At 45.5% G+C, this 26,981-nt stretch overlaps 1 protein-coding gene across 1 annotated transcript in view; it reads left to right on the forward strand.

Annotated features, from left to right (window-relative positions):
- LOC142431031 (phospholipase B1, membrane-associated-like) overlaps positions 1–26,981 on the forward strand; it is a 95,112-nt gene that overhangs the window by 37,335 nt on the left and 30,796 nt on the right. The window contains 4 exon segments of the mRNA XM_075536065.1: positions 4,182–4,244; positions 11,537–11,641; positions 20,443–20,517; positions 25,376–25,439. Coding sequence (XP_075392180.1) covers positions 4,182–4,244; positions 11,537–11,641; positions 20,443–20,517; positions 25,376–25,439 — 307 coding nt within the window.

Here is a 26,981-nt window from a genome sequence, read left to right on the forward strand (position 1 = left end):
AACAGAATGCTCAGACCATAGACCAGTATCCTTGATAACACATTCAAGTAAAATTTTACTGAAAATTATCCCAAAAGGGCCGCATCAGTACATTGACAGGAAGCTGCCAGAAGTTCAGGCTGACTTCAGGAGAAAATTTGGATATCATTATGGATCTTGACTGAAAGCAGACAATACTTGTGTTAGTCCGGTTGACTAGAGAAGCAAAATCCGGAGACACACATATTTGTAAGAGAGAACTTTATATCAAGATGTAATTATGCATCAATAAAGCAACCTAGCCCAGTCCAGACCAAGGCTATAAGTTCAATATTAGCTTGTGATATTAGCCATGACTTCCCATTCAGACTCATGCAGCACATGTAATGATGCCAAATGCAGGGAGATCACAGGCCCCTGGGTAGAAATTTCTTTGGATCCAATGGTGGTGGAAGCATCTCCAGGGCTTTGGCTGCCATCAGCTGGCTCCATGTGCCTTGTCAACAAGAATGTGTAGGAAAGAGAGAAAGAGAGCCTGCAGGGAAGAAGAGAAGAAATTCCCAGAATCCTCATGAGAAGACCACCTGAGTAACAGGCTACACTCCATCTCTTCAATCTTTTATCAAGGTGGCACGAAAATATGTAAGTATCCCATTGACTATGAAAAGGCATTCCACTTTGTGGATCATAACAATCTGGATAGTTTGAGAAGAATGGGAATTTCAGAATGCTTCATTGCGCTCATTCAGAACCTGTGCATGGATCCTGAGACAGGTGTACTAACAGAACAAGAAAAACTACATTGTTTAAAATTAGGAAAGGTGTGTGTCAGGGTTGTATTATCTCACCATATTTATTCACTCTGTATGCTGAGCAAATAATCAGAGAAGAGCTGGATTATACAAAGAAGAATTTGGTATCAGGACTGAAGGAAGGCTTATTAACAACTTGCCACACACATGACACAACCTTGCTTGCTGAAAGTAAGGAGAACTTGAAACACTCACTGATGAAGATCAAAGAGTGCAGCCTTCAGTATGGATTGCAACTCAAGGTAAAGAAGATCTAAATCCTCACAATTGGACCAATAGGTAACATTATGTTAAGTGGAGAAAAGATTGAAGTTGTCAAGGGTTTCATCTTGCTTGGATCCACAGTCAATGCTCATGGAAACAGTAGTCAAGAGATCAAACGATGCATTGCATCCGGGAACTCACTGCACCAAGCCTCTTTAAAGTACTGAAAAGCAAGGAAATTACTTTAAGAACCAAGGTATGCCTGACTCTCACCATGGTATTTTCAAGTGCCTCAAATGCATGTGAAAGTTGGATATCAAATAAGGAAGACTGAAGAAAAATCAATGTATTAGATTTGTGGTGCTGGAGAAGCTTATTAGAAGTACCATAGACCAGCATACCAAAAGAAGAAACACATCTAAGAAGTATAGCCAGAATGTTCCTTAGAGGCAAGAATGCTAGGATTTCATCATGTACTTCGGACATGTCAGGAGAGACCAGTCCCTGGATAAGGGACTCCATAGAGCAGAGGGCCAGCAAAAAAGAGGGAATCTCTTGATAAGATAGATTGACTCAGTGGTGGCCACAATGGGCTAGACCATAAGAACAATGCTAAAAATAGTGCAAAATCGCTGAGTCAGAACCGACCCAATTGCACCTAACCACTGAGGGTATGTTAAAGGTTAATCTGAGAGGTAAGTGCCAGGCTCCTATCCAGCTTCACGGAGCAGCTTTGAACACTGGGTCCAAGTCAACAATATCTCCAAGTAATTCATCTGAGGGAGAAAGGGTGCTTGCTCTTGAAAGGATTTGTCCAGGGAGAGCCCTGCCCTGTCTTGAGACTTGAAATTCTCCTGCTCTAAGAAGGTGCGAGAGAGTTGCTAATGGCACAGAGGTCAAACACTTGGCAAGTCTCTCAGTTCAAATCCATAACCCCCCCCCGGAGTCATAGTCTCCCAGCAGGGGAGCAGAGCCCCCTGCTTGCAGGGTTTCCCAGGCTGCTCTTGAGGGAAGCAGAGGGTCCCTCCTTGTTCCCTTGGAGCTGCCGATAGGTGTGTATCCCCGACCTTGTGGTTAGCAGCCAAATGCCTGACCACTGCGCCACCAGGGCTGCTTCTGATCCGATGGCTGTGTGGTTTCATTTTTCTTTGTTTCATGGAGGCCTTGGATGGACCCTTGGTGGCCCGGTGGTTAAGCATTCAGTGACTCACTAGAAGGACAGGGGTGGGGGTGGGTGAGGTCACCAGCAGCACCGTGGGGGGAGAGAGCCGACGTTCTGCTCCTGTGAAGATCCGGAGCCCGGGGGGGTGATGAGGGCTCGTACTCCAATCTGTCACTTTGAGTTGGAGTCCACTTGGGACCTTGGGTCTCTGGGTGGCACAAGAAGTTCAACACTCAGCCAGGGGCCAAAGGGTGGGCAATTAGAACCCTCCACCTCCCACCCCACCAAGGCACCTTAGCAGAAAGGCCTGGTGATCTGCTTCCAAGAGGCCATTGCCATCGAGAGCCCTGCAGTACAATTCCACTGCACACGCGGGGCTGCCGATATGGCAAGAAGCCTCGACGTGCAGCCACTGCGCTGCGTCAGAGACAGATGCAAGCCTCTGGGAGGACGCATATGCAGACAGTGTATGTCAAGGCCCTAACATGGTCACACTTCTCACCGACGGGCCCTAACTCCCTGGAGGGATCCCAGGAAGCCAGTTTCCAGGAACACACAAAGTCTCCTTGTCGAGCACATATTTGATGTCAGAGCGTTCTTTGGGAGCCGGGGATAAAAATAAATATGGAGAAATAAAGTTATTTTCCTGACATTGGGCTCCAGGGGGGACATGGTCTGTGAGCGCCATGTCTTCCACTACAGAACAAGGCCAGTGGGTGCCCTGAAAGGGCAGGGTGGGCCCAGCACTCAGCAGCTGGAGCCAACACCGCCTCTGCGGAGGCTCTAGAGCAGGGTGCGCACGGGCTCCCCCAGGCACTGGTGGCTCTAGTCCAAGGGGCCGACTCCCGGCCACCGGAAAGTGTCCCAGGAGCACTGTGCTCCCAGGGAGGCTTGGTCAGCAGATGGCCAGGCCTGTGAGGTGCCTCTGGGAGAGACCTGTGAGGTGCCTCTGGGAGAGGCCTGTGAGGTGCCTCTGGGAGACTGAAGAGTCCAACCTTGCAGCAGCCAAGCACGCTGACCGTGGACCCTGGGGGAGCCGAATGCCCGGCCTGCGGGACAGTACCATAGTTCTAGACAGAGCTCTCAGGGCTCCGCAGGAGGGACCGTGTGGTGGCCTAATGCCATGCTCACTCAGAAGAAACTTAATCAACCTTGACTGGCCTCCCAAAGGACAGCCTCCAGGTGGGGAGGAAAGAAGAGAGAAAGGGGACGTTGCTTCGTTTTCTCTGTGAGCAGACCCTTGTGCTTCGAGGGGCGGGTGATTGGCAGCTGTCTTCAGAGCCCCTGCCTGTGTCCCCCCAGGAAACAGCAACTTGGCCTGCCTTGTCTCCTGTCTGAGCCAAGTCGCCCCAGGGGACAGCCAATGTGCAGGCAGCTTAGCAGCTAGTCTTGCTCATTTTATATTTATTTGGTTATTTTTACCCAGAAAGGGTATGCCAGGGTTGAAATCAGAGGTGGCTTCTGGTGGATTTTCATTCTCTGCCCGGAAGGAGAAGGTGTGTGTTGGGCGTAAGGGATGGGTTTGAACACACAGCTGTCAGAGCCGTCCTGTCTCTTCTCCTGGGACTCCTTATCTTACTCAGGACAAACGTGGCAGGGTTGGCCTGATGAAAGAGTCCCAAGCGGCAGTCCTGAGACCCTAAAACCTAGAGACGAATTCAGCTCTCCTTTAAATCCGATTTTCCTCAGTAGAGAGAAGCGATTCCAGCAGCCTTGGAGAACGCATCCTCTCTCTCATCTCTCAGCACGTGTCGGTGTGTCTGACCTTACCCTGACCTCGGGCTTGCCCTTTCCTGACTGGGAAGGGGATCCCCCAGGTGCATGATGGGTACAGGAAGCCAGAGGTTGGAAAAACTCTACATGTTTGTGGGGGGGCCTGGGTCTAAATCTGTCCTCGCCACCAGCCTCTCCACTCAAGGAGGGGACCAGGCCCACCCTGCTCTCAGCATCCCGGCCTTGTCGCGTGCTCTGTCCCTGTGGTCCTTCCTGTCCCCACCCTCACTCCCCACGTTTCTCTCACACAGACCAGTCACGTGATGGATACCATGGGCAAGCTGACCCAAACGTTGGACTACCTGCAGCAGGAGGTGAGGTTTGCAGCCTCCAGAGCCCTGTAGCACCACAGACCCAGAGCTTCTTCGCAGGGACCTTTGTTCTCAAGTGGCCACCCTTCGGGGTGAGGAAAGGTAGCTCCATGGGGGGAGATCAATCCACAGGGGACGGGAAAGCTGCAGCAAAGTCAATGGAAGCGGGAGTGGAGCATCGATCTTTCATCGTGCGAGAGAGATTTCTGAGGGAGATGGTCCCTCTTAGGGGCCTTGCTCCTCCCTGAGGCCCATCTCTGACTCAGTCTGGGGCGAGAGCAGACTGGAGGGGCCTGCGAACCTCGAGGCTGCCCTTTCTGGAGTGAGCGTGATGAACACAGAATGTTCTGGGGAGCCCGATGGCTCCCTCCTTCCCACCTGCTCCCCAGGGTCCGCTCTTCTGTGGGAGAGGAGCTGTCCATCTCTTCACAGTGGGCTTCTCCCTGTCCTCACTATAGTGCTGGGCAGCAAGGAAGGGCCTTGTCCAAGAGGGAGGGTGAACGGAGCCTTGCTGGGATGGCCTGCCTGGGAACTCCGGATGGAGCCCAGCTGGACACTCTCCACAGCTAGGATCACCTTGGAGAAGCCTGTCACCTCGAGCGAGCTCAGACTAGGCTCCAACCAGGGGTTTCAGAGAGGCTTCTGGGCAGTCAGGGCATCTCTGCTAATGTGCACTTCTTTCTGTGTCCTCCTAGGTCCCCAAGGCATTCGTGAACCTGGTGGATCTTTCTGAGGTTCTGGGCCTTGAGCTCAGGTAAACAGGGAATGGAATTCAAGCAACATCCGTCGAGTGGCTGCCATGTGGCAGGCACTGGGCAAGGCACTCTTGTGCCCTGATCCTGGGTGGGGGTGTAGACAAGTGGTGTCTGAGAGAGGTTGAGGACGATGTGTTGAAGATGGCTCAGCTGGTCAGCGGCAGAGCCAGGGTGGAAGGAGGCAGACCTCCCTGCTGAGTGTGTTTTAGAAACTGAGTTTGAAAGATGAAACTTTGGTCTGGCTGATGTGGGCCCAAATGGCTTGCCCCTACCTGAATGATTAGAGAGTTAAACAATAGGTTTGGAAAATCACCTCTAATTGTTCCTCTGGACATTGGAAGGCACAGTGTAGCCTAAATGCATTTCATCCCCACACAGCGCGATTCCCATGGATTTCTGAAGTCTTGCATAGAATTTTACCTCTTTGGATCCACACCCCACACGCTCTGTTTTTGCACCTAGAAAAGCTCACACAGAAGGAGCCAGGGCAGAGCAACTAGAGAAGGCGGCGACAGTCCTCCCAGGAGAATAGGAGGCTTTGAGGAGGGAGGAAGAAAACAGAACACAGAGTAGGGGAAGATCCAACAACTAGAACACAGGCAACACTGTCAGTCCTCCAACAACAGAAGCAAAGGACTCCTGCAGATCAGAGAGGGGAAGGAAGGAGAGGCTGTGAGTTTCAGCTCCGAGGAGCAAATGAGACAGGAGGCCATGTCCACATCCCACCCCACACTCAAAGAACAAGAGTCCCACAGTGGGCCTTCCACCCTGTAGCTCATTCTCCCCTGCATTTGCCTCCTTGCTTCTTGTGCCCCCTCTAAGACATCCAAGTTCCTGTTCCCCACTCCCTAAGCAATTTCTAGGTCCCACCCTCTACCCCAAGGAGCAGACTGATGGCACCCAGCTCTCTCATATCCTGCAAAATTTGTTAAACCATTTTATTGATATATAATTCACGTACCTTACAATTAAATTGTTTAAATATATTAAAAAGAGTTGAGCAATCAATACCACAATGGATTTTTGACCTTTCTTTCTTTTTTCATTCTTGAGCTTCCTATGATCCCTGTCCCCCACCACAACCCCAGAGTCTCCACACATCGTCCACAATGTCAGTGCTCATTGTTTCTCTCAGTCTTTGGACTCTCTTTTCACTCTTCTGATGCACATAAATGTCTTATTGTTAGGAGGTCCCAGTCATCTATTTTGTCTTCTATTGTGTGTGCTTTCTTCATTGTGTTTGATAGTCTGTGCATGTCCTGAATTAGGACCCTTAAGTTTGTTTCTGTTTTCTCATTGATGATCTTTTTATCTCCGGGATTTGCATGCAGGTGTTTCATCTTTCTTGAGTTTGTTTTTGTATACAGATAAGAATAAGATTCTGTTTCATTCTTCTGAAGATGAGATCTAATTTTGCCAACACCTTTTAGCAAAGGAAGGAGCCCTGGTGGTGGGCGTAGTGGTTGTGCATTGGCCTGTGTTCTGCATGGTTGGCAGTCTGAAACCACCAGCAGCTCCCCAGGAGAAACACTGGTCTTTCTACTCCTGTAAACAGTTACAGTCCCAGAAAAAGGGGTCACTATGAATCAGCATTGACTCAATGGCAATGAGTATTTATTAATGAGACTCTCTTTCCCGTGTAGTTTTGTTTTTTTGACTGTTTATAAGAGATCATTTGCTTCTAAGTGGATGAATTTAATTCTGAGTTTATATTCTGTTTCAGCTGTCTTTGTATGTAGCATTGAACCAGAACTTGACGGTTTTGACTACTGGGGCTGTGTAATAGGTTTACGGTCAGGTAGTGTGAGGCCGCCTACTTTGCTCTTCTTTACAAAGAGTTATTTGCTTATGCTAAGTTCCTTCCTCTTCAAATGCAGTTGGGAATTAATTTTTTCATTTCTTTAAAGAATGAGGTTGGGGTTTGAATCAGGGTTACATTGTGTTTATAGATTGCTTGGGTCCTATAGGCATTTTTCTGTTATTAAACCTCCCAATCCATCAGCATGGTATATTCTTCCATTTGTGTAAGAATTCGCTGGTTTCGTGTCATATTATTCTGTAGTTTTCTTTGTATAGGTCTTCTGTTTCTCTGGTTACGTTTTTCCTAAACACGTCATATTGTGTTTGACTACTGTAAATGGAATTGTTTTCTTGGTGTTTTTTTCCCTGCAGATTCTCTTCATTAGTATATGGAAATCGGATTGATTTCTACTTGTTAATCTAGTCTCTGCCATGTTGCCAAATCTTTTGTTTGTTTCCAACAATCTTCTTGTTGACTCTATGGGTTTTCTAAATATCAACTCATATCATCTACAAATAGAGAGGTTCTCTTCTTTGCCCACTTGGATACCTTTGACTTCTTCCTTCCTTCCTTCCTTCCTTTCTTCCTTCCTTCCTTCCTTCCTTCCTTCCTTCCTTCCTTCCTTCCTTCCTTCCTTCCTTTCTTACAAATGTTGGATAGGAATGATAATAAGGGGCATCCTTGTCTGGTTTCTATTTGCAAGGGAAACGCTTTCAGTTTTCCTCAGTTGAGTAAGATATTGCTGTTAATTTTTCATATATGGTCTTTCTTGTGTTGGTAATATTCCTCCTATTGCTCTTTTGTTGAGTGCTCTTATCAGGATTGGGTGTTGGACATTGTCAAATGACTTTTCTGCATAGATTGATATGATAATGTGATTCTTATTTTGTTGTTTATATGATGAATTACATTGATGGTTTTCTGATGTTGAACCATCCCATGTACTTGGTATGAATCCCACTTGATCGTGGTGTCTTATTTTATGATTCTCTTGGTCAGGCTATTGATGATCATTTTTGTGTCTATGGTCTTAAGGGATGTTGGTCTGTAGTTTTCTGTCTTTGTGGTCTCTTTGCCTGGCTTGGCTATCAGGGTCACTCTGATTTCCAAAAATGAGTTCAGGAGTTTGCTGTCACTTCCTATACTCTGGAATAGTCTCCTTAGACTTGGTGATAGCTTTTCTTCACATACTTGGTAGAATTCCTCTATGAAGCCATTTGACCCTGGACTTCTTTTGGTTGGAAGTTTTTTTTTTTTAATGATCTGCTCTTTTTCTTCTTTTGTTACATGTCTGTTGCGGTTTTCTGTCTCAGTTTGAATTAATTTGGGTAGATGGGTTTTTTTCTAGAAACGTATCGATTTTATCTAGATTTCAAACTTGATGAAGTTACAGTAGTGTGTTTCATAGTAGTGTTTGTTCATAGTCGTTGTAGTGATTTCATCGCGAATTCTTGATTTTGGTATCTTCTCTTTCCTTTCCTTTGTTAAGGTTGCCAGTAGTTTAGCATGTTGTTCGTCTTTCCAAAGAATCAACATCTTGTCTTGTTGATTTTTCCCCGTTAGTCTCCAATTTTTCAGTCCATTTAGTTCTGTTTTCATCTTTTGACTTCTTTTCTCTGTTGATTGATGTTTTACTTTGTTGCTCTTGTTCTAGTTGTTAAGTCCTTGATTTCTTATTTTTTAAAAATACGTGTTGATTGCTATAAATTGTCCTCTGATGATTGCTTTTGCTGTGTTCCAAAGGTTTTGGTATGATGCGTCCTCATTCTCAATTATTTCAAGGAATTAAAAACTTTTGTTCCTTCTTTGATCTATTACCCAGTCATTTTAAAGTAGTAGGTTATTCCATTTCCATGCAATTGAATTTTTGCCCTTGTTGTTTCTGTTGTTGATTTCTAGTTTTATAGTGTTGTCATCTGAGAAAATGGATCATAATATCTCAATGGTTTAAAATTAATTAAGGCTTGCTCTCTGGCATAACGTGGTCTATTCTGGAGAATATTCCATGTATGCGGTAGAACACCGTATACTGTGCTGTCATTGGGTGTTCTCTATGTCTAGGAGGTTGAAAAGGCTGGTTCTGTTGTTCAGTTCTTCTGCATCGTTCTTGATGTTTTTCCTGATGATCTCTCTTTTATGTCTCCTATAATTATTGCCCATCTGCCTATTTCTCTTTTCTACTCTTATAAGTTTGATTAATATATTTTAAGGGTCTTTCATCTGAAGTCTAAGTGTTTAACATGCTTAGGTATTCTTGTTCTATTGTTCCTTTAATCATTATTTTATCAGAAATTAACATTACCCAGCACTCCTGGCTGTTGTTTTTTTGCTTGTTTTGTCTTATTTTTTGAAGGCGGGGTTGGGGAGTTGCGTTTAGCTTGGAAATTTTTGCTCCATCTTATGATTTATATTCTTTTTTTCTTTGTGTTTAAGGTGTGTCTCTTGCAGTCTACATATTAATGGGTCTCGTTTTCTAATCCTTGATAGGGGACCAACAGGGCCTTCTTTGCTAGGTGAAGGGGTTACCCAGGTCCTTCCTGCTGGGATGCAGGAATGGCCAGAGTGTACCTTGCTGGGATCCAGAGATGTCCAGGGCCTTCCTTGCTGGGATGTTTTCTCTTTCTGATATTTTTCTACTGATAGTTGTTGTATTAGATCAGGTTGACTAGAGAAACAAATCCAGTGACACTCACATATGGATAAGAAAGACTTTTATATCAAGAAGTACTCCAGCCCAGTCCAACTCAAGTTCATAAGTCCCATACTAGTCCCTAAGTCCCTCTTCAGACTCACGCAGCCACATGCACTGAAGGAGAATTCAGGAGGATCACGGGCCAGTGGGTGCAGAGTTGTGTGGATTCAAGGCCAGTGGAAACAAGGCAGGGCTCCATCCACTGTCAGGATGGCCAGTGAGCAGGAAGGTGAGGGAGGATGGGGAGCGAGAGCAGTTCCCAGTAGCTCACATTCTTATATAATCAAGGAGTCATCAGGCTGAGACTTGATGGACAGGTTTGACTCTACCTCTACATTGACATACAGCTTCAAGTTGACAGAAATGTATCTAACTATCACCGTTGTAAAGATATTTCCTCTCCCTGTGATCAGGTGACAATCATTAACTAGAACTCTCCTGGTTTCCTCTTGTTGCACCTACAGCCTCCAAGAAGAAATCTGTAATTGCACAATGGACACATCAATGCTTTACAGAGTTGTGATGCGGTGGTCCTACCAGGTAAGTAAAGTTTCCCTAAGTGGTGTGTTAAGAGCTTACATTCTGAGCACCCCCCTTGCAGAAAGCTGTGGATAACAGTGAAAGCCCCCAATCTACTTGTAGAGTCCTCACATGGATAAAGCAGCCATGGAAGGGCTCTTAACCAGGAATGTGAACAGTCTTGCCCTCAGGCAGAGTACATTGAAAAGATGACGTCCATCCACCACCAGTCAGCTCAAGGAGAGGCAGTCTCCATTAGAGGTTTGCCTGGGTGTGCCCTTCATGGAGATCAGCACACTGGGGTTTGACTCGTCATGATTCATAGTCAGACTAGCTTGGTCAGAAGGACCAATCTTGTAAATTCTTCTGTCCCATCGTGGTCCATTTCCCCCTTCTGTAATCACACCTGTAGGTGGGATGTATCAATTTGCTATCACTCATGCTTTTATGACAAGTTTCTTTACCCTCCCATGCCTTAATTAAGTCTTGGTTCTCTGTAAACCAATGGCTGTCATTATGAACTCACACTGATGGTCTCCCTCATTGAGATGATGTGTCTTTGTGTTTGGCTTGTCTTTGACCTATTTACAACTTAATATTCTCCTTACATTATATTTGAGAGTTGAGGTCTTCCTTGTACCTTAAAACAGTGGAAACTAGGTTGCTGGTTCACAGGGGCCAGGGTGACCATGAATTATTGCAGAGAAGGTGAGAAGGATTAAGGGACAGTAAAACCTATGTTAAATTGGTTCAAGTAGAATTGTTATCAGGGCTGGAATTTCAGAACCAAAGAGAGCTACTCTCAGCGCACTCCCTGTTGCCCATTCAGTGTTCCTAGCATGGAACAGGCCAGAGTGGACGGGGTACATATCAGGAAGAACTTTGCAAATCCTTTCCGGAAGATTCTTGGTAATCATCACCATTTAGGGTGGTGAATGTGTGACCAATGAGATAGTTTTCCTCCGACCGTTCCTGTACTCAGATCACAGCCCAAGGGGAGAGTCAGGCCTCTGAAAGGTAGGCTTCCTACTTACCGGGAGACCCCAGGAGAGTGTGATGACTCATGAAACCATCCATGTGGAAACCAGCTCAGTGCTTTGAGTTCCCACTGTCATGTTTAACATGGCGGTTTTGTTTAAGAAGACAATGGCATCAGAAGTCCAAGGGACTTCTCCCTCTGGAAATGACCACCTTTTTTGGGGGGGCATGGTTATTGGCACATCCCTCTACAGAACTTAGCCCTTGAGGACACCATGGGGTTCCTAGTCAGATGGTGAATAGGTTTCTATGTCTTGAACTTCCAGAGACTCTATTTCAGATCTACCTCTGGTATTTCCTGTCTGCTGGGGTTACAGAGGAGAATAAACCCCAGCTCAGTTCCTCAAAGTTCCGGGGAGCATGAGACAAGAGGGAGTTTCGAAATTGCATTGACTTTGGAACAAGGAGCGCTGGTCAATTCCAGCGATCAGAGGGTGGGGCAGACCAGGCCTGGTTCAGACTTCTATGTGCTTCTCTGCCCCTCCTTCAGGAAACCTGGAAGAAGCTCCTGGCCGTCAGCAAGTACAACGAGCAGGAGTCCTTTGTGGTTGTTTTCCAGCCCATCTTCTCTGAGTCGTCCCCACTGCCTGTCTTGGTGAGTGAGGGCTACAGGCGAGGCATACAGGTGCAGATTGGGAAGGGGCATGGGCTGCACATATGCTTCCTGCCTCCCCTTTGTCACCCCTCATGACTGCAGAAGGCCCAATGCACTCAGCATGACTGAATCAGCAAGAACTGCTGAAATTGTCTTATATTTTCTTGGATCCTTCCCTACGGGGTTGGATGCCCCCCCTACCCCCATTGCCTAGTTCTTAGAGGCAGGACAGCCCAGAGCTCAAGAGCATCAACTCTCCAGGTCGATGACTTCTAAACCTAGCCTTGGAACGGGTCTGCTGAGTCTCCTGGGACAAGTTGTTTGAACTCTGTGCTTGGTACCTCAGCTGTAAAAGCAGGGTTGCGAGGTGCTTGCAAGGGTCACAGAAAGTAACACTGTACTAGGAGTCGACTCTGGCACTTGGGAAGCATGCATGCCTCTCAGTTAATGTGGTCGCTCAGGACAGGACTTCCAGGGACACAGGTCCCACCCCCCACCCCCACCTGCTGCCCCAGTCTCTGCTACAGGCATCATTATAAAAGATGGCATGTTGGAGTGGCGTCCTGGGTCACTACACAGATCCCTCCTATGTGGTCGTTTTGACCATGCAGCTCTGTGGGTGGGTCTACACAGAAGGCTTAGAGCCCCCAGGAGTCTGGGTCCTGCCTGTTGAAGTCATTTCACATCCTCCAGGGAAAGCTGTTTAAGAAGAGGAGGAAGAATGTGAGCTCCCCAGCCCCTCCAGCCTCCTCGTTCTCAGCCTACACCCAAACCAGTTCCCTGTCGTTGGCTCCTTGTGTTCTGTTCTCTTATGCAAAACCCCAAGAGCACTGAGCAGTCAGACATGACTTGCTCCTGTAGGCCCTTTATCTTGCAGCCCTGGTCCCAAGAGAGATCCTGTAAATATCTGTAATTGTTGCTGTAGGTAGAGGAGTTGAGGGGGAGTATGAAAGGTTCAGAGACCCCCATCGCCACGCCAGGGGAAAGTGCATGTCAGAGATAGAGGTACAGCATTCTTTGGGGCGGCAGGGGTGGGGTAGGGGGCATAGAGAGGTTCCTTTCTTACCTGGTTCTCTTTCAGGAGAATCCACAGCTCCAGGATCCCACTTCACTTGCTTTGTATCTCTGGAACAGCATGGTGAGTGCAACAGGGATATGGGCTTCAGAAAGTGGGGTCGGGTCACCTCTACACTCCCACTGGGCCCCTTCTATACTCCAGTGGAGGGGCTGCAAGACCCCCACAGGTCCTCAGGATTATGTGTCTGGGTCAGAAAGGAAACTTCTTACACCCGATGGATAGTCAGAGCTGACCACAGAGAGTTTTATCTTCCTGTCCCAGAAGCTGGGCCACAGCATGGTTTGTAGGGGCTCTCACCAGTCCAGCTCTTCCCACGGGCAACCAATTGTCCTCAGAGTCAATGGGGAGACTCCACTTGGATGGGGAACTAAGAACCAGGCTCAAATCTCAATTCCTGTCCAGCTTTTCCACATTTCACATCAGTATGGGATCAACAGTTTCAAAGGCCCAGGGTAGTGTCTGGGCTTAGGTTTAGAGTCAGGAAGACCTGGCTTTCAGTCTTCGCTTCTTAGACTTGGTGAGTTCAGGGCCTCCACCCCTCTCCTCAAGACCTAGATCTTAACCCTTGGTGCAACACACATCAAATGTGTAGCGTGCTCGTGGTCCACAGTGAGTGGTCAGTGTGGGCTGGCCATTTTTACCAGCCCTGGCCCAGTCCTAGCAGACTTCTCCCACCTTGCCTCAGCCCCCAAGATCCATTGGGGCCATTTGGAATGAGTCAGCAACCAAAATGTGTTGTCCAGGGCTGTCATGACGTTAGCCTTTCCCAGGCACCAGACAGAGATGTGATTTTCCCACTTAATTTTCCCATACAAGCTGCCCTATTGTTAGAAGTCCAGTGACGGTATCTTGTTTTCCTTTTTCTTTGGATTAGGAAGCTTTCTCTTTATCTCCCCAACTGATGTGTTCTGCCGGGTATATGAGCACGGCATTTCAGTTACCTTATCTAGAGCAATTACAATGCGGGCCATTGGGTGCAGCAGGCAAGATTCACGCGGCCACATCACATTGACACATTTTGTTAAATTTACATTTTGAAGTGAGGATTCAGGAATATGGATAGGATAATTAAAACAGTATATACTTGCTTTTATTTAAACATTTATTGTATTTAATTATTTATAAAGCTAAAATTATTCTTTTTAACCTGAAACTTGCCAGTACTTTTCTCTTACTAGTTTTCACTGACATCTTATGTTGTGACCAGAAAATATAAGTAAGTAACTAATAAAAAACACAAAATGTTGGACAGATGACAAACGTGATGTACAATTGTAATGGCTTCCCTCTAAAAATGTGAACTAGCATTGCCACTAAGTATGATTCATAACAGCACAACCCAGAGAGCTCATTTTAACCTTTTCACTATTGGGATCTGTTTACATGTGACACTGAGAATGGCAGACATACGTCACCAGAACTGAGTCAGCTCATTTATACATGTCCACAGCCCCCCAGGAAAGGCACTGGACCACGTGTATACTCATTTTCAGTAGTTAAACGGTTAACAAGGGAATTGTGTGTATGGTATTGCCTCAATCTCCCATAAGCACTATTTTCTTCATAACAATTTTTTCTATTTTCACTTTATTTCAGAGCATCATGGGCCACAAAAAATTACCTCGGGGGCCTCATGTGGCTCGAGGGCCGCCAGTTTGACACCCCTGATGTAGTGCAAGACAGAGAGTAGGAAAGGGAGGGGCAGGGAGCTGCTCCAGCCAGCCACACCAATGGAAGCATGCTGTCCTTGAGAGCAGAGAGTTGATTTATTTGAACTTGAACCCTAGTTAGTGTCCTTGACCCTCAAGTGGGGGTACTGCCCAACTTTGCTGCAGATCTCTTGTGAGGGGCAAATAGGGGGAACCAGAAGGACCCAGTGGGGACCACTCAACCCCACCACCCCTTGGTTTAGAAAAATTCTACTGTGTCAGTTCAGCCAAACCTCCTTCCTCCTTTATCACAACCAAGGAAAATATAAAAGATAGCTAAACATGGGTGTGCGCCGTCAACAAAATTAAGCAGTAGCTGGGCAGGATGAGAAACCCAAGGAACAAGTGTCCACAGGAACTTGGGCAGCAGTGGGGTGCTGGGCTGAAGCAGGATGATATGAAAAATGTAGTCAGGAGTGCCCATAACAGTGGGACATGAGAGGCTGTGTAAGATATGACAGAGGGATCAAGGAAGGCAATCTAGGCAAAAGGGCTGCTATGAGCACAGGGACTGGAACAAAGAATGCATCAGCTCCATAAGGACGGGGCAGTAAGGAATTAGTCTGACACAAGAGGAAATGTGAAGACAATAAGTACAGAGAAGGAATGAAACACCAGAAGACCAGACAGGGAGACACAGAGAGAATAGATCCAGGTGGGAGGCCCAGGTTCTCTCCTCTCCTCCTTTATCATGTTACTTACTGCCACTGGTGGTGATGACGGCAGTGATGATAATCACCAGCGATAGAGCCTCTAGGGTGCTGTCCCCTGTGCACACAGCTTGCAGAGAGTCTGACAATTTAGTTGGAGGAAAGATGAGCAGTTGTACAGAAGAATACAGGTCTCACACTAATCGTCAAAGGGTTGGAGCATGGTAATTGTTATAGATTCAGAGCAGGAAGAGACTTTCAAAGGAGGGGATTTTACCCTTATTCCCTCCAGGCCTGCCCAACAAACCAACGGGGCTACAGTTCCCCAGAGGAGTTCCTTGAGGGCCCTCATCTGAGGTCAATGAGGGGGGAGGGAGGGAGGTATGGGTTTCTACAACTGGGTCTGTGTCCATACTTGCCTTCGAGGAGAAATCAAGCTATGTCATTGCACAAGAAGCACAGCTTTGAGAACACACCGTCAGTTCCTGCAGGCATGAATACATCCACAAGAAATTAACCATTTAGTCGGCTAATGCAAAGGTCAAGAAGTCAGAAATCCTGACTTCTGCTTCTAGTCCTGCTTTTGGTTGACTTTTAAGGCAAAGGACTTGATCTTTCTGGGCCTTCATATCTTCTACCTTCTGGACGTGTCTAATGTTCCACAACCAGCCTCAGAGGGCTGGTGAAAATCATGGAGCAGTTCAGTTCCTTCACACACTGTATCCCTTCACAAACACCAGGAACATAGGAGAATCTCGGTCTTCCCCTCCTTGATGCTCTGGTGTGTTGGGTTTAACCACATATGTGGAAGGTAAAAGCAGGTATTCAGCTAACAGAGAGGTTGGAGATTCCAGCCCTCCTAGAAGTACCATGGAAGAAAGGTCTAGGAATCTGTCTCAAAAAAATAAGCCATTGAAAACCATATGGAAGGAAGGCCAAACCATCCCCAAGACCTTACAAATAAGGCCCTAGAACTCCCTGTGACCCAACAAGGAAGTCCTTGTCTGTCTGTCCTCATATCCCCATATCCCAGCCAGAAAGTCCCTGATTATCCCTTCACCCAGCAAGGAACACCCTGGCCATCCCAAACTCTGACAATGGAGCCCGGGCTATCCCCATGCCCCCATAAGGAAGCCTCCTATCATTCCCACACCTCAGTAAAACAAAGCTAATTACTTCCACAAGCTGTCAACCCCCCAATAGCAAAATCTGCACCATATTTCCATGAGGGAAAGCAGATAATTTTTTAAAAATCAAGACAAACAGGCACATTGAACAACATCCAAATCTGACAGAATATTCTAAAGAAAGGTCCCTGGAACTGCCAGAAATGGAAGTCAGAAGAATCATGTTCATATGCTTTCAAAGGATGGAGGAAATGTTTGAGAGACCACTGGAAAAATAGGAAAATTAGAAACCCTACACCAATGAAATTCCAGAAGATAAATAATTTGATAATAGAATTCAACAACAAATTATTGAGCGTGAAGACATTTCCTTTGACTATAGCTGATGAGTGAAACAGTCAACAAAAAAAGCAAAGAAATAATTATGTAGGACAGTATCATGAGGAACAACCTAAGTCTCCTTTGGTTTCTGGAGCAGGTAGAAACAAAACAATCTACAGAGAAAATAGTCAAGAAATTATGGGAGAAAACTTCCCTAACACCATAAAGAGGACAAAGTAGCTACTCACAAGTTGAGCTATAGACTCCAAAAGAAATACAAAAAGGCATCCATTGCAACATTGTATTCAAACTCTCCAATACCGAGGATGAGGACAGAATCCTGAGAGCAGTCAGGGTAAAAATGAAAACCAGTAAGAATAAGATTTCTTAACAGAAACCATGCAGGCAGGAAGACAATGGAGTGACATATGTAAACCCTCAAGGAATCTTATATCTAGCAAAACTATCCTTCAAATATTAGGTTAGAAATAAGGGTATTTCCAGATGGGAATAAATGAAAGGTGTTTAAAAACAAACAAACAGAGAGGGAATGTGGCCACCAGATAACAAGCACAGGATGACTTCTCTGCCAACTACTGGAGAGGTTCCACTGGGAGAGATAGCCTGTATTTTGTGGAAGCAAGAAATTCAACTTAACATCTTAGACTCAATTTTCTTAAAGTGGGAAAGCAAGAGCACTTGTTGACAAACCCCCCTTTACCACTGGCTGTCGGCTTCTGTGAATCTCCTCTGCCTCTGCAGTACAGCTGATGTTGCCCAGCCCTGGAGGCAACCCAGCCATGCAAACCTCTTACCTTGTTGGTGGACAGCAGAGCACATGTGCAGCGTGGTGCAGACAAACCTCACTACCCATGCTACACTTTTTGCTATCTTTTGCCTTCCTCCTTTTATGCTTTCTTCTCCAGTATCCTACCCACCATATGCTCTTCCAAGTGCCACACATGTACAACACTACTAAAGGAGCAGGATTCCCCAACCACAGGCGGTTTTATTTTGTGTGGTTTTTGTACTTTGGTTCTATTATAATACTTTTATTATTGTTTCTAGTTCTCTTCCACTTCCTCTTCTGGTGTCCTTTTCTACTTCCACCCCATCCTCTTGAGAATATGCATTTCCCCTAGGCAAAAACAAATGGGCCTGTAGAGTTCAGCACCCCCTCCCTAAACAAGAGCTCCCAACCACCCCTCCAGGGCACAGACATGCTCACATTCGTGCTGCCATAGCAACAGAACTTCAGCACCCACACCTGAGTCTTTTGTCTCTGTTGTCCCTTTTATTCCCTGCACATATAGCTATTACCTCTTTCTGGTCACTCTCTTTTATTTTGTGAAATATATTTTCATGAAACTTATTAACTCTGATAACCTCTCAACATACATTTTCCCGTTACTATTACAAATCTGTTGGCCTATCCAGATAGCTGCTTATTATTACTATCAGTGCTTTGATTCTATTCTCTCTTTCCCCCCCTCCCATGTTCCTCTCTTATCCACCTCTCTCCCCTTCCCTCCATTTCACCACCACGTGTTTTCCAGTTCCTATTTACCTCTCCCTCAACACCCAACAGAGCCAACTGCCTGTACATGATCCAGCAGCTCACACACCACTAATAGCTGTACCACCATACCAAGGAAAAAACAGCCAACCTCCGAAAAACAAAACAAAAAGGGAAAACCAAGAAAAACAAACAAAGACACCCCAAATCACACAACCCCAATAGAGTGGTCTGAAAACGAGGCCTCAGTACTATCAGAAGCAGAATTCTGATGAGTCGTGTTGAGGTCTTTCTAAGTGACGTGGGATACACTTATGAGAACAATGGAAGAAATTGAAAAACCAAATCCTCAAACAAAAGGAATCCCACCAGATTAACAATGAAATAGCAGAATTAAGCAAGACGGTAAAAGATCTGAGGATCTGAATGGGATAAAGGGAAAATTAAATCAGTGAGCTTGAAGACAATCACTCTATCATCAATAGAGAAACAACAATAAAAGGGGAGGAATCTGAAGAAACCCTGAGAATCATGTAGGATACTATCAAGAGAACCTATAAGAAGAAACAGAATCTACAGAGATAATAGTGTGAGAAATCATGGAAGAAATTTCCCCCAAGATCCCAAAGGAGGAGAAAATAACTATTCAAGAAGCCAAGAGTTCCCCCAAACAGAATAGACACCAAAAACAAAAAACAAAAAAAGTACAACATATCATAGCCAAATTCTGATTTCAAGGGAAAGTAGAGAATCCTGAGGCTAGAGAAAAAAGAACAGCCACCTACAAAGGAAAACTGATAAGATAAACTTAGAATTCTCCGCAGAACTATGCAGGCAAGAAGACAGTGGAATGATATATATAAAATTCTGAAAGAAAAACACTGCCAACCAAGAATCTTATATTCAGCAAAATTATCCCTCAAAAAACAAGGGAGAAATAAAGGCTGTAGGCTGTAGATGACTGGAACTTTACCAGTGGTTCTCTACCTTCCTAATTCTGCAACCCTTAATACAGTTCCTCATGTTGTGGTGACCCCCAACCATAAAATTATGTTCGTTGCTATTTCATAACTATAATTTTGTTACTGTTATGAATCGGGCGACCCCTGTGAAATGGTCATTTGACCCCCAAAGGGGTCACAACCCACAGTTTGAGAACAGTTGCTTTAGACGGTCCCTTTGAGGCACACAACATCCTTCATAGGCCATACCAGTAGGATTCTATGTGTAAACCTCAACAAGTGAATTGGAATTTACCTAAAACCCACCAGTGGCAGATTTGGGGGGCTGAGATATGCCCTTGGACTTCAGGCTGAAATTTCCTAGTGAGAAGAAGTAGGTGAATGCTATTCCAAGGTTACGGATTTGGGAATTGTTGAACTCTAATGAATCGTGTTCACTGTTGCTCTGGAATGCTGCTACCTGAGCAAGCCTTTTCTGTGTTAAGGATGTCTCATCACCTTCTGTTTAGATGAAGTCAACAGAAGAAAAGGATGAGCCATTCAATGCAGAAGAGATTATGCCAATGAAATGTCCCACTCAGGTAAGCAGGAACTGGGCAGGAAAGGCAATGGGGGTGGGGTTGGGGGTGGGGGGAGGTGGGAAGAGATGGGGTTACCAAGTGAGACTTTGCTGTGAATTGAGCGGTCTTTCATGGCTGAGTCATTGAACCCTTTATGTCTTAGGTCTGTTCTCCCATTTTGGCTGTAGTTCTGCTCACTGTGCTATACCTCTGAACCCTGAGAGCAGTTTTAGTAGGACCCAGGCCCCCTTCACCCCTGTGGGCAGTGCAGGAACAAAGCCGCAGCTCACCAAGACCCCAGGGCTGCGTCCTGCCATCTCCTCCTTTTCAAGACCTCTACCTCTGGGATGGAGAAGAAGGCAGATATCAGCAAATCTAAGCAGTCTTGAAGATGGGCCATTTTGCTGGGTTTTAAAGGTTTGCTGTTGTAGTAGGTACACAATTAATCTTTCTCAATAAATGGAAGAGAAATACCTGGACATAGATGAATACCATACCTTTAATCACTCAGTGCTAATTAAAACCTTTGCTTTCTTGATGAATTGGTGAGAGGCTTTTTTTCCCTATAAGACAAGACTTATATGATTCCTTCTGTTCCTTCCTTTTGCTTAATGCAAAGAAGTTTAAAATTAAGTGCTCTGTTCATTGAAATAGAGTGTACGTGTTTAGCCAGGTTCAGGGAACACAAGGGTTGAGCGCAAGAGATAATTGTTACAGGTGGGAAATTTTGAAGCGTTGATGAGCTCCTCGGGGATAACTGGGCAGCATGGAGGAGAGCTGGAGAATGGTCTGCGCATCGTTTCAGGGATAGTGTTATTGTTCCGAATTGACCGTTGGCATTGCTGAACAGTAAAGGGATCTCTCACCTTCTTCTGCAGAAGGAGCCCTATCTCTTCACGTACAAGAACAGCAACTACCTGTCCAGCCCACGAAAACGCCTTAAGACCCCCGAGGTATGGAAAGACTTACTATCATTGACCGAGAAGCAAACGAACAGTGGGCTGTACACCCTGGTGACGCTGGGCACTGTTTCCGTGAGGTTCCTCATGTCCTGGGTCCCCGCTGTCTCTGGGGGTGCTTGGCTGCGGGGGTAATAGAGCCTGTGACAAATAGCTGAGCTCCAGGCTGAGGAAGTGTGGAGGGTCTCGTGGGTGGCTGTTCCTTGCTATCTTGAAGCAGGTCTACCGTTAGGGTGTTGAGAACCGCCTTACAACGGACTTCACAGGCATGCTGGGTCGCTCAGATGGCCTGCTTCGCTTCTGGTGCGATGTCAGACATCAAACCCGACCCAAACCTTGACAGAGTGCTTCCCGACTCATGGGAGGCATGAATCTGAATAGAAGGTTCAGAAAGAAAGCAGAAGGTGGTGAAAATGGAAACCAACTTCACTGGGGACCAGAAGGCTCCAGGGGTCAGTCCACACCTGTTGGGGCACCTCACCCTAGCAGCTTGCTTGTTGCTCATCTCTTGAGCCTCTTGCTGATTCTTCCTATGAATTAGCTAGAGCACCCTGACTCCTCTGAGGAACCGAGGATGCTGAAAGGCACATGTCATCATTCTCAGGGAACCGGAGACCCATGGGGGTCAAGGAAAATCCAGTTCTAGTGACCTCCTGGCCTCTCTATAGTGTAAAGCAGTGGTTCTCAACCTTCCTAATGCCGTGACCCTTTAATACAGTTCTCATGTTGTGGTGAGCCCCAACCATAAAATTACTTTTGTTGCTACTTCATAACTGTAATTTTGCTACTGTTAAGAATCGGGTGACCCCTGTGAAAGAAAGGGTCATTCAACCCCCAAAGGGGTCGCAACCCACAGGTTGAGAACTCTACGTGGTGGATGAAAAGATGGCCTGAGCCTTCACTGTGAAGCCTGGTACAGAGTGAGTGATTCTTGATTCATCAACTTGACCCATACTTCTCAGATCACAGCAATAAAGATCCATCTGAGAAGCAGGATGGCACAATAAGTTAAGAGAAGCGCAAGGCACTTAGCCCCCTCTATGCTTTATTTTTCTCTCTCTGGAGAATAGTAATAATAACAGATCAACCTCACAGAGTTGTTATTAAATTGGAATAAGTTAATAAGTATAAAGTACTGAGAATAGTATCTGGTAACAACCACTCACTAAGTACTATTCTCAGAACTTTACACTTATTGTTAACTTACTCCAATTTAATAAGAACTCTTTGAGATTAATCTATTATTACTTTTAATAATAAAAGTATTGGTTGCTAGTCTACCACTTGTCTGTCAGGTTGTCATTCTGGGGTGGCTTTTGTGTTGCTGTGATGCTGGAAGCTGTGTCACTGGTATTTCAAATGCCAGTGACCCAAAGTGAACAGATTTCAGCAGAGCTTCCAGACTAAAAACAGACTAAGTAGAAGTAGGCTGTTCTCTTCTGGGGAATTAGCTGTTGAAACCTGTATGTATCGCTTAGCAACACTGTCAGATACGAAAGGCCTAATGAACATGAACTTAACATTGTTGGAGATAGTGCCAGAGGATGGGCCCGTGGGTTGGGGGCACTTGAAATGTGATTGAGGAAGAACTGATTTCTCAGAGTGTAGTCAACCACGGTGATATGCATGGAATCAAACCTGTGGGAGTGGAGACTTTGGAGTCTTCATTGTTGATGGGGAGCGACTCAAGGTAAGGAGGAAATGCTGCAAAAAATCTGCCCATGATAGAACTTAAAATGTGCAAAGCATGGATCTAGAATAATCAGAAGTGGTCAAAAATGAAATGGAATGTACAAAGATCAATATCCTAGGCATATTGCAGCTGAAATAGATGAGTATTGGCCATTTTGAATCAGAGAATCCTATGATTTACTATGCCTAGAATAACACAATCAAGATGGATGGCTCTGCAGTCATTGTCAGAAAAGGTCTTGCTAACACCACCATGAAGCACAATGCTTCTGTGATCGGATTATATCTACTCGCCTTCAAGGAAATCCAGTAAATAAAAACTATTCTTCAAATTTATGCACCAACCATAAAAGCTAGTGAGGAAGACATTCAAGAATTCTACTGATGACTTTAGTCTGAAACTGATCAAACTTGCAATCAAGATGCACTGATCACTGTTGGCGATTAAAATGCAAAGGTTGCAAACAGAAGGAAGGAACAGTAGGTGGAAAATAGAGTCTTTGTGATATAAACAAAGCTGGAGGTTGAATGACAGACTTTTGTGTGACCAATGACTGTTCATAGAAAGCACCATTTTTTAATAACACAAAAGGTGACTATACACATAGGCTTCTCCAGATAGAATCCACCGAAATCAAATGGACTACATCTCAGATGAATGGAATACAGCCTGTGGGAGTGGTTTCACTCATTGATGGGGAATGACTCAAGGTAAGGGGGAAAGGCTGAAAAAAATCTGCACATGATCAGAACTTAAAATACACAGTCACTGTCCCAAGAAGAACCAGTCAACACTCCACTATTTCAGGAGGTAGCATATGAGCAAGAACCAATGGTGCTTAAGGAAGAAATCCAAGCTGCACTGAAGGCATTGAACGAGAACAAATCTCCAGGAATTTATAGAAGACCAAGTGAAATATCTCAGCAAGCTGATGAAGCACTGGAAGCACTCACTTGTCTTTACACAGAAATTTGGAAGACAGCTACTTAGCCAACTGACTGGAAGAGATCTGTATTTGGACACATTCCAAAGACATGTGACCCAACAGAATGCTCAAACTGTAGAACAATATCACTGATATCACATACCAGAGCACCCAGGAAGGGTTGTAGCAGTACATGGATTGGGAGCTGCCAGAAGTCCAGGTGGGATTCAGAAAATGACATTGCTGATGTCAGCTAGATCTTGGCTCAAAGCAGAGAATACCAGAAAGATGCTTATGTATATTTATTTTATTGACTATGCCAAGACATTCAACTGTGTGGATCATAACAAACTTTGGCTAACCTTGATAAGAATGGGAATTCCAGGACACTTCATTGTGCTCATTTGACATGTGTACATAGATTTAAAAGGCAGTTCTGTGAATAAGGGGATACTACATGGTTTAAAATCAGGAAAGGTGTATGGCAGGGTTGTATCCTCTCACTATACTTATATAATCAATGTGCTGAGAAAATAATCAGAGAAGCTGGATTATATGAAGAAGAATGTGGCATCAGGATTGCATAGCAACCTGCGATGCGCATATGACAACCTTGCTTGCTGAAAGTGAGGAAGAGTATAAGCACTTGGTAATGAAGATCGAGGATCTCAGCCTTCAGTGTGGATTACAACTCAATGTAAAGAAGACCAAACTCCTCACAACTGGACCAATAGGTAATAAGTGAAGGAAAGTTTGAAATTGTCAAGTATTTAATCTGACGAATCCACAGCCAATGTCCATGGAAGCGGCAGTCAAGAGATCCAAAGATGTGTAGCATGAGGTAAGTCTGCTACACAAGACCTCTTCAAGGTGTTGCAAAGCAAGCGTGTTACCTTGAGGACTAAGGTGCACTTGACCCAAGCCATGGTACTTCCATTGCCCTATATGTATATGAAAGTTGGGCATCGGATCAAGAAGATCAAAGAAGAACAGATTCTGGTACTGGAGAAGAATATTGGAAGTACCATGAACTGCTAATAGGACAGACCGATCGATCTTTGAAAGAATCTGGCCAGAGTGCTCCTTAGAGGCAAGAATAGTGAGGCTTCATCTGACATACTTTGGACATTTTGTCAAGAGCGACCTGTCCCTGGAGAAGGATATCGTGTCATCATGTAATGTAGGGTAGAGGGGCTGCAAAGCAAACAAAGACCCTCAAGGAGATGAATTGACATTAGGCTCAGGCGTAGGAACACTTGTGAGGATGTTGCGGGACTGGGCATGGTTTCATGTTGTTGTAGATAGGGTTGCTATGGGTCGGAATTGACAAGGTGACACCTAGCAACATCAACATGATTTTGATATGTGCTCTCAAGTCACTTCGGACTCACAGTGACCCAATGAGTAACAGAAAGAACACTCTCCCGCCCTGCACCATTATCACAACTGCTGTTCTTCCTGACTCCGGTGTGTTACAGCTACTGCGTCGAGGCCTCTCACTGAGGCTCTTTCTCTGTAACCTTCTGCTTTACCAAACATGGTGTCCTTTTCCAAGGACTGGTCCCTCCCGATAGCACAGCCAAAGCACAGAAGACGAAGTCTCCCCGCCTCATTTCTAGGAGCGCTCAGGCTACACTTCTTCCCAGACAGACGTGTTTCTTCTCGTGCAGTCCTTTCAATAGTCTTTACCCCTCCATAGTTCAAATGCACCCGCTCTTCCGTGGTCTTCCTCGTTCGTGGACCTTCTCCTGGGTGCTGGGCGCTGGTCTAGGCTCTGGGAAAGCAACAAGTTGTGCAGCAGACACAAACTCCCGGCTCTGAACTGAGAATGCGGTCAGGGCAGAGACATCATGGTGTTTACGTTGGTAGAACACCAGTCCGGGTGGATTCAGAGAGCCGGGGAGGAAGTACCCAGGACTGAAGATGGTGATGCAGGTCAATGCTGCATTGTTCCTTCCAAGAAAGAACAAAGACTTGATGTTGAGGTCAAGGGACTGCAGAGGAGACGACTGGTTTGGGGAGCGTTTGGAAGGACATCGTAGATGATTGCATATGAGTGTTGAAGAAAAAGGAACATTGGAAAAAGGTAATTGGATTATGATCCTATCTTAGATGATATTTTCCAGAATATCTTAGATGATGTTTTCTACTTCTCACCCAGTCATTGACTGAAAACTGCATGCCATGGTTCCACCTGGAGATGCATGCGTTTTTCTGTGTGTATCTCATTGCAGCTGAAAGAAGGAGCTGAAGTCAGATGCCAGAACAAGAGCCCCTCCGACTCCATTCCCACCTCAGGTACAAGCTCACGTCACATGGTTTTTAAGCTCATTGGAGGGTTGAAGTCATCACAGTAAGAACCATTTTCACACGACAAGGACTTTTCACACAATCTGAAATACCACTGAGAGGTATTGTAGGGGCACTTTGTGTGTATACTTGTTAGTGCTTGTGTTATTCTTTAACTAAAATAGACAAGTAATATGATTATCAGAAAGCACTCACTGAGTGCTAACTACATACCAGGCCATGTTCTACAAAGAACCCAATATTAGTTGTGTGAGTAGATGTCTTTGTCCTTGCCTTTAATCCTTAGCAAAACTAATTTGTCCCACAATAAGTAAAAGTATCTTTAAACGGAAAGATCCCCCCCCCACACACACAAAACAGAAAGAAAGAACCAATCCACCATTCATCACCCCTGCCAGCATCAACTGCAGAGCGCACTCAAATACCACAGTGAGCAGGAAAGCATGCCTTATGGCAAACAGGCAGAGTCACGGCCTCATAGGAGTTAATTTCTAAATGAACTCCTCTGGACCACGACAGGGACCTGCAGCGGCCTGCAAGGGCATAATATGGCAGGAGACCTTGCAAACTTGTGGGAAGACCCCATGCGACCCGCAGGACTCACACACCAGTCCTGTAGCATTTTTCTGCAGGGCTGCTGCAGGCTCCCGTGGTTCATCCTGGACGTTTGCCCGGTGGTTCATCTGTTGACCAGGTAGTTGTTCAGTCCCTCCCGTGGGCCTTCCTGAAGTTTACCGTCTAGTAGGTCTGCTGCGGCCCACAGGTCATGAAGTCCGGCGATGTCACACTGAGTCGAAGGAACCTTTCAGGGCCGGGACCTTTGGGGTCGGGCTGTCTGAAGACAGCATTTCCTGCTGCGTGTGCGGACGGTGAGGAGAGCAAACCAGTGTCCTGTCCTAGCCTTCCCATCTGGGTTCAACATAAGCAAATTAAGTCAAGTGATGGGGAGGTAAATGTAAAATCTTCTCACCCAAACTTTGGCGTTTCACTCACTTTGGTTCTGAGATGCAGAATCGATAATATACTACATCTGTCTATCTTACATTATTCACTAGCTGAATATGTGCGTTAGCGCTGGGCTGCTAACCAAAAAGTCAGCGATTGAACCTACTAGGTGCTCCGCAGGACTAAGCTGGGGCAATCTGCTTCCATACAGATTTGCTCTCTTGGAAACTGTACGCAGTAGTTCTCTTCTGTTCTAAAGGGTCAGTAGGAGTTCAAGTTGACTTAGCAGTGGGTTTGGTTTAATACGAACACTTAAAAATCCTCATTGCCCTTGAGTCAATGCCGACTCACAGTGACCCTAAGGGACAGGGTAGAACTACTCCTATGGGTTTCTGAGACTGTAACTCTTTACAGGGGTAGAAAGTCTTCGCTTTCTCCCAACAAAGCATCTGTTGGTTTCAAACTGCAGACCTTGCAGCTCAAAGACCAATGTATAACCACTATGCCACTCGGGCTGCTGGACTATGCAAGCAGGGCCCTTGTATGCACATTGTACACTTATATATATATAAGATACACATGCAT

Source organism: Tenrec ecaudatus, chromosome 17 (assembly GCF_050624435.1).
Source record: "Tenrec ecaudatus isolate mTenEca1 chromosome 17, mTenEca1.hap1, whole genome shotgun sequence".
In the NCBI taxonomy this organism is placed as follows: Eukaryota; Metazoa; Chordata; class Mammalia; order Afrosoricida; family Tenrecidae; genus Tenrec; species Tenrec ecaudatus.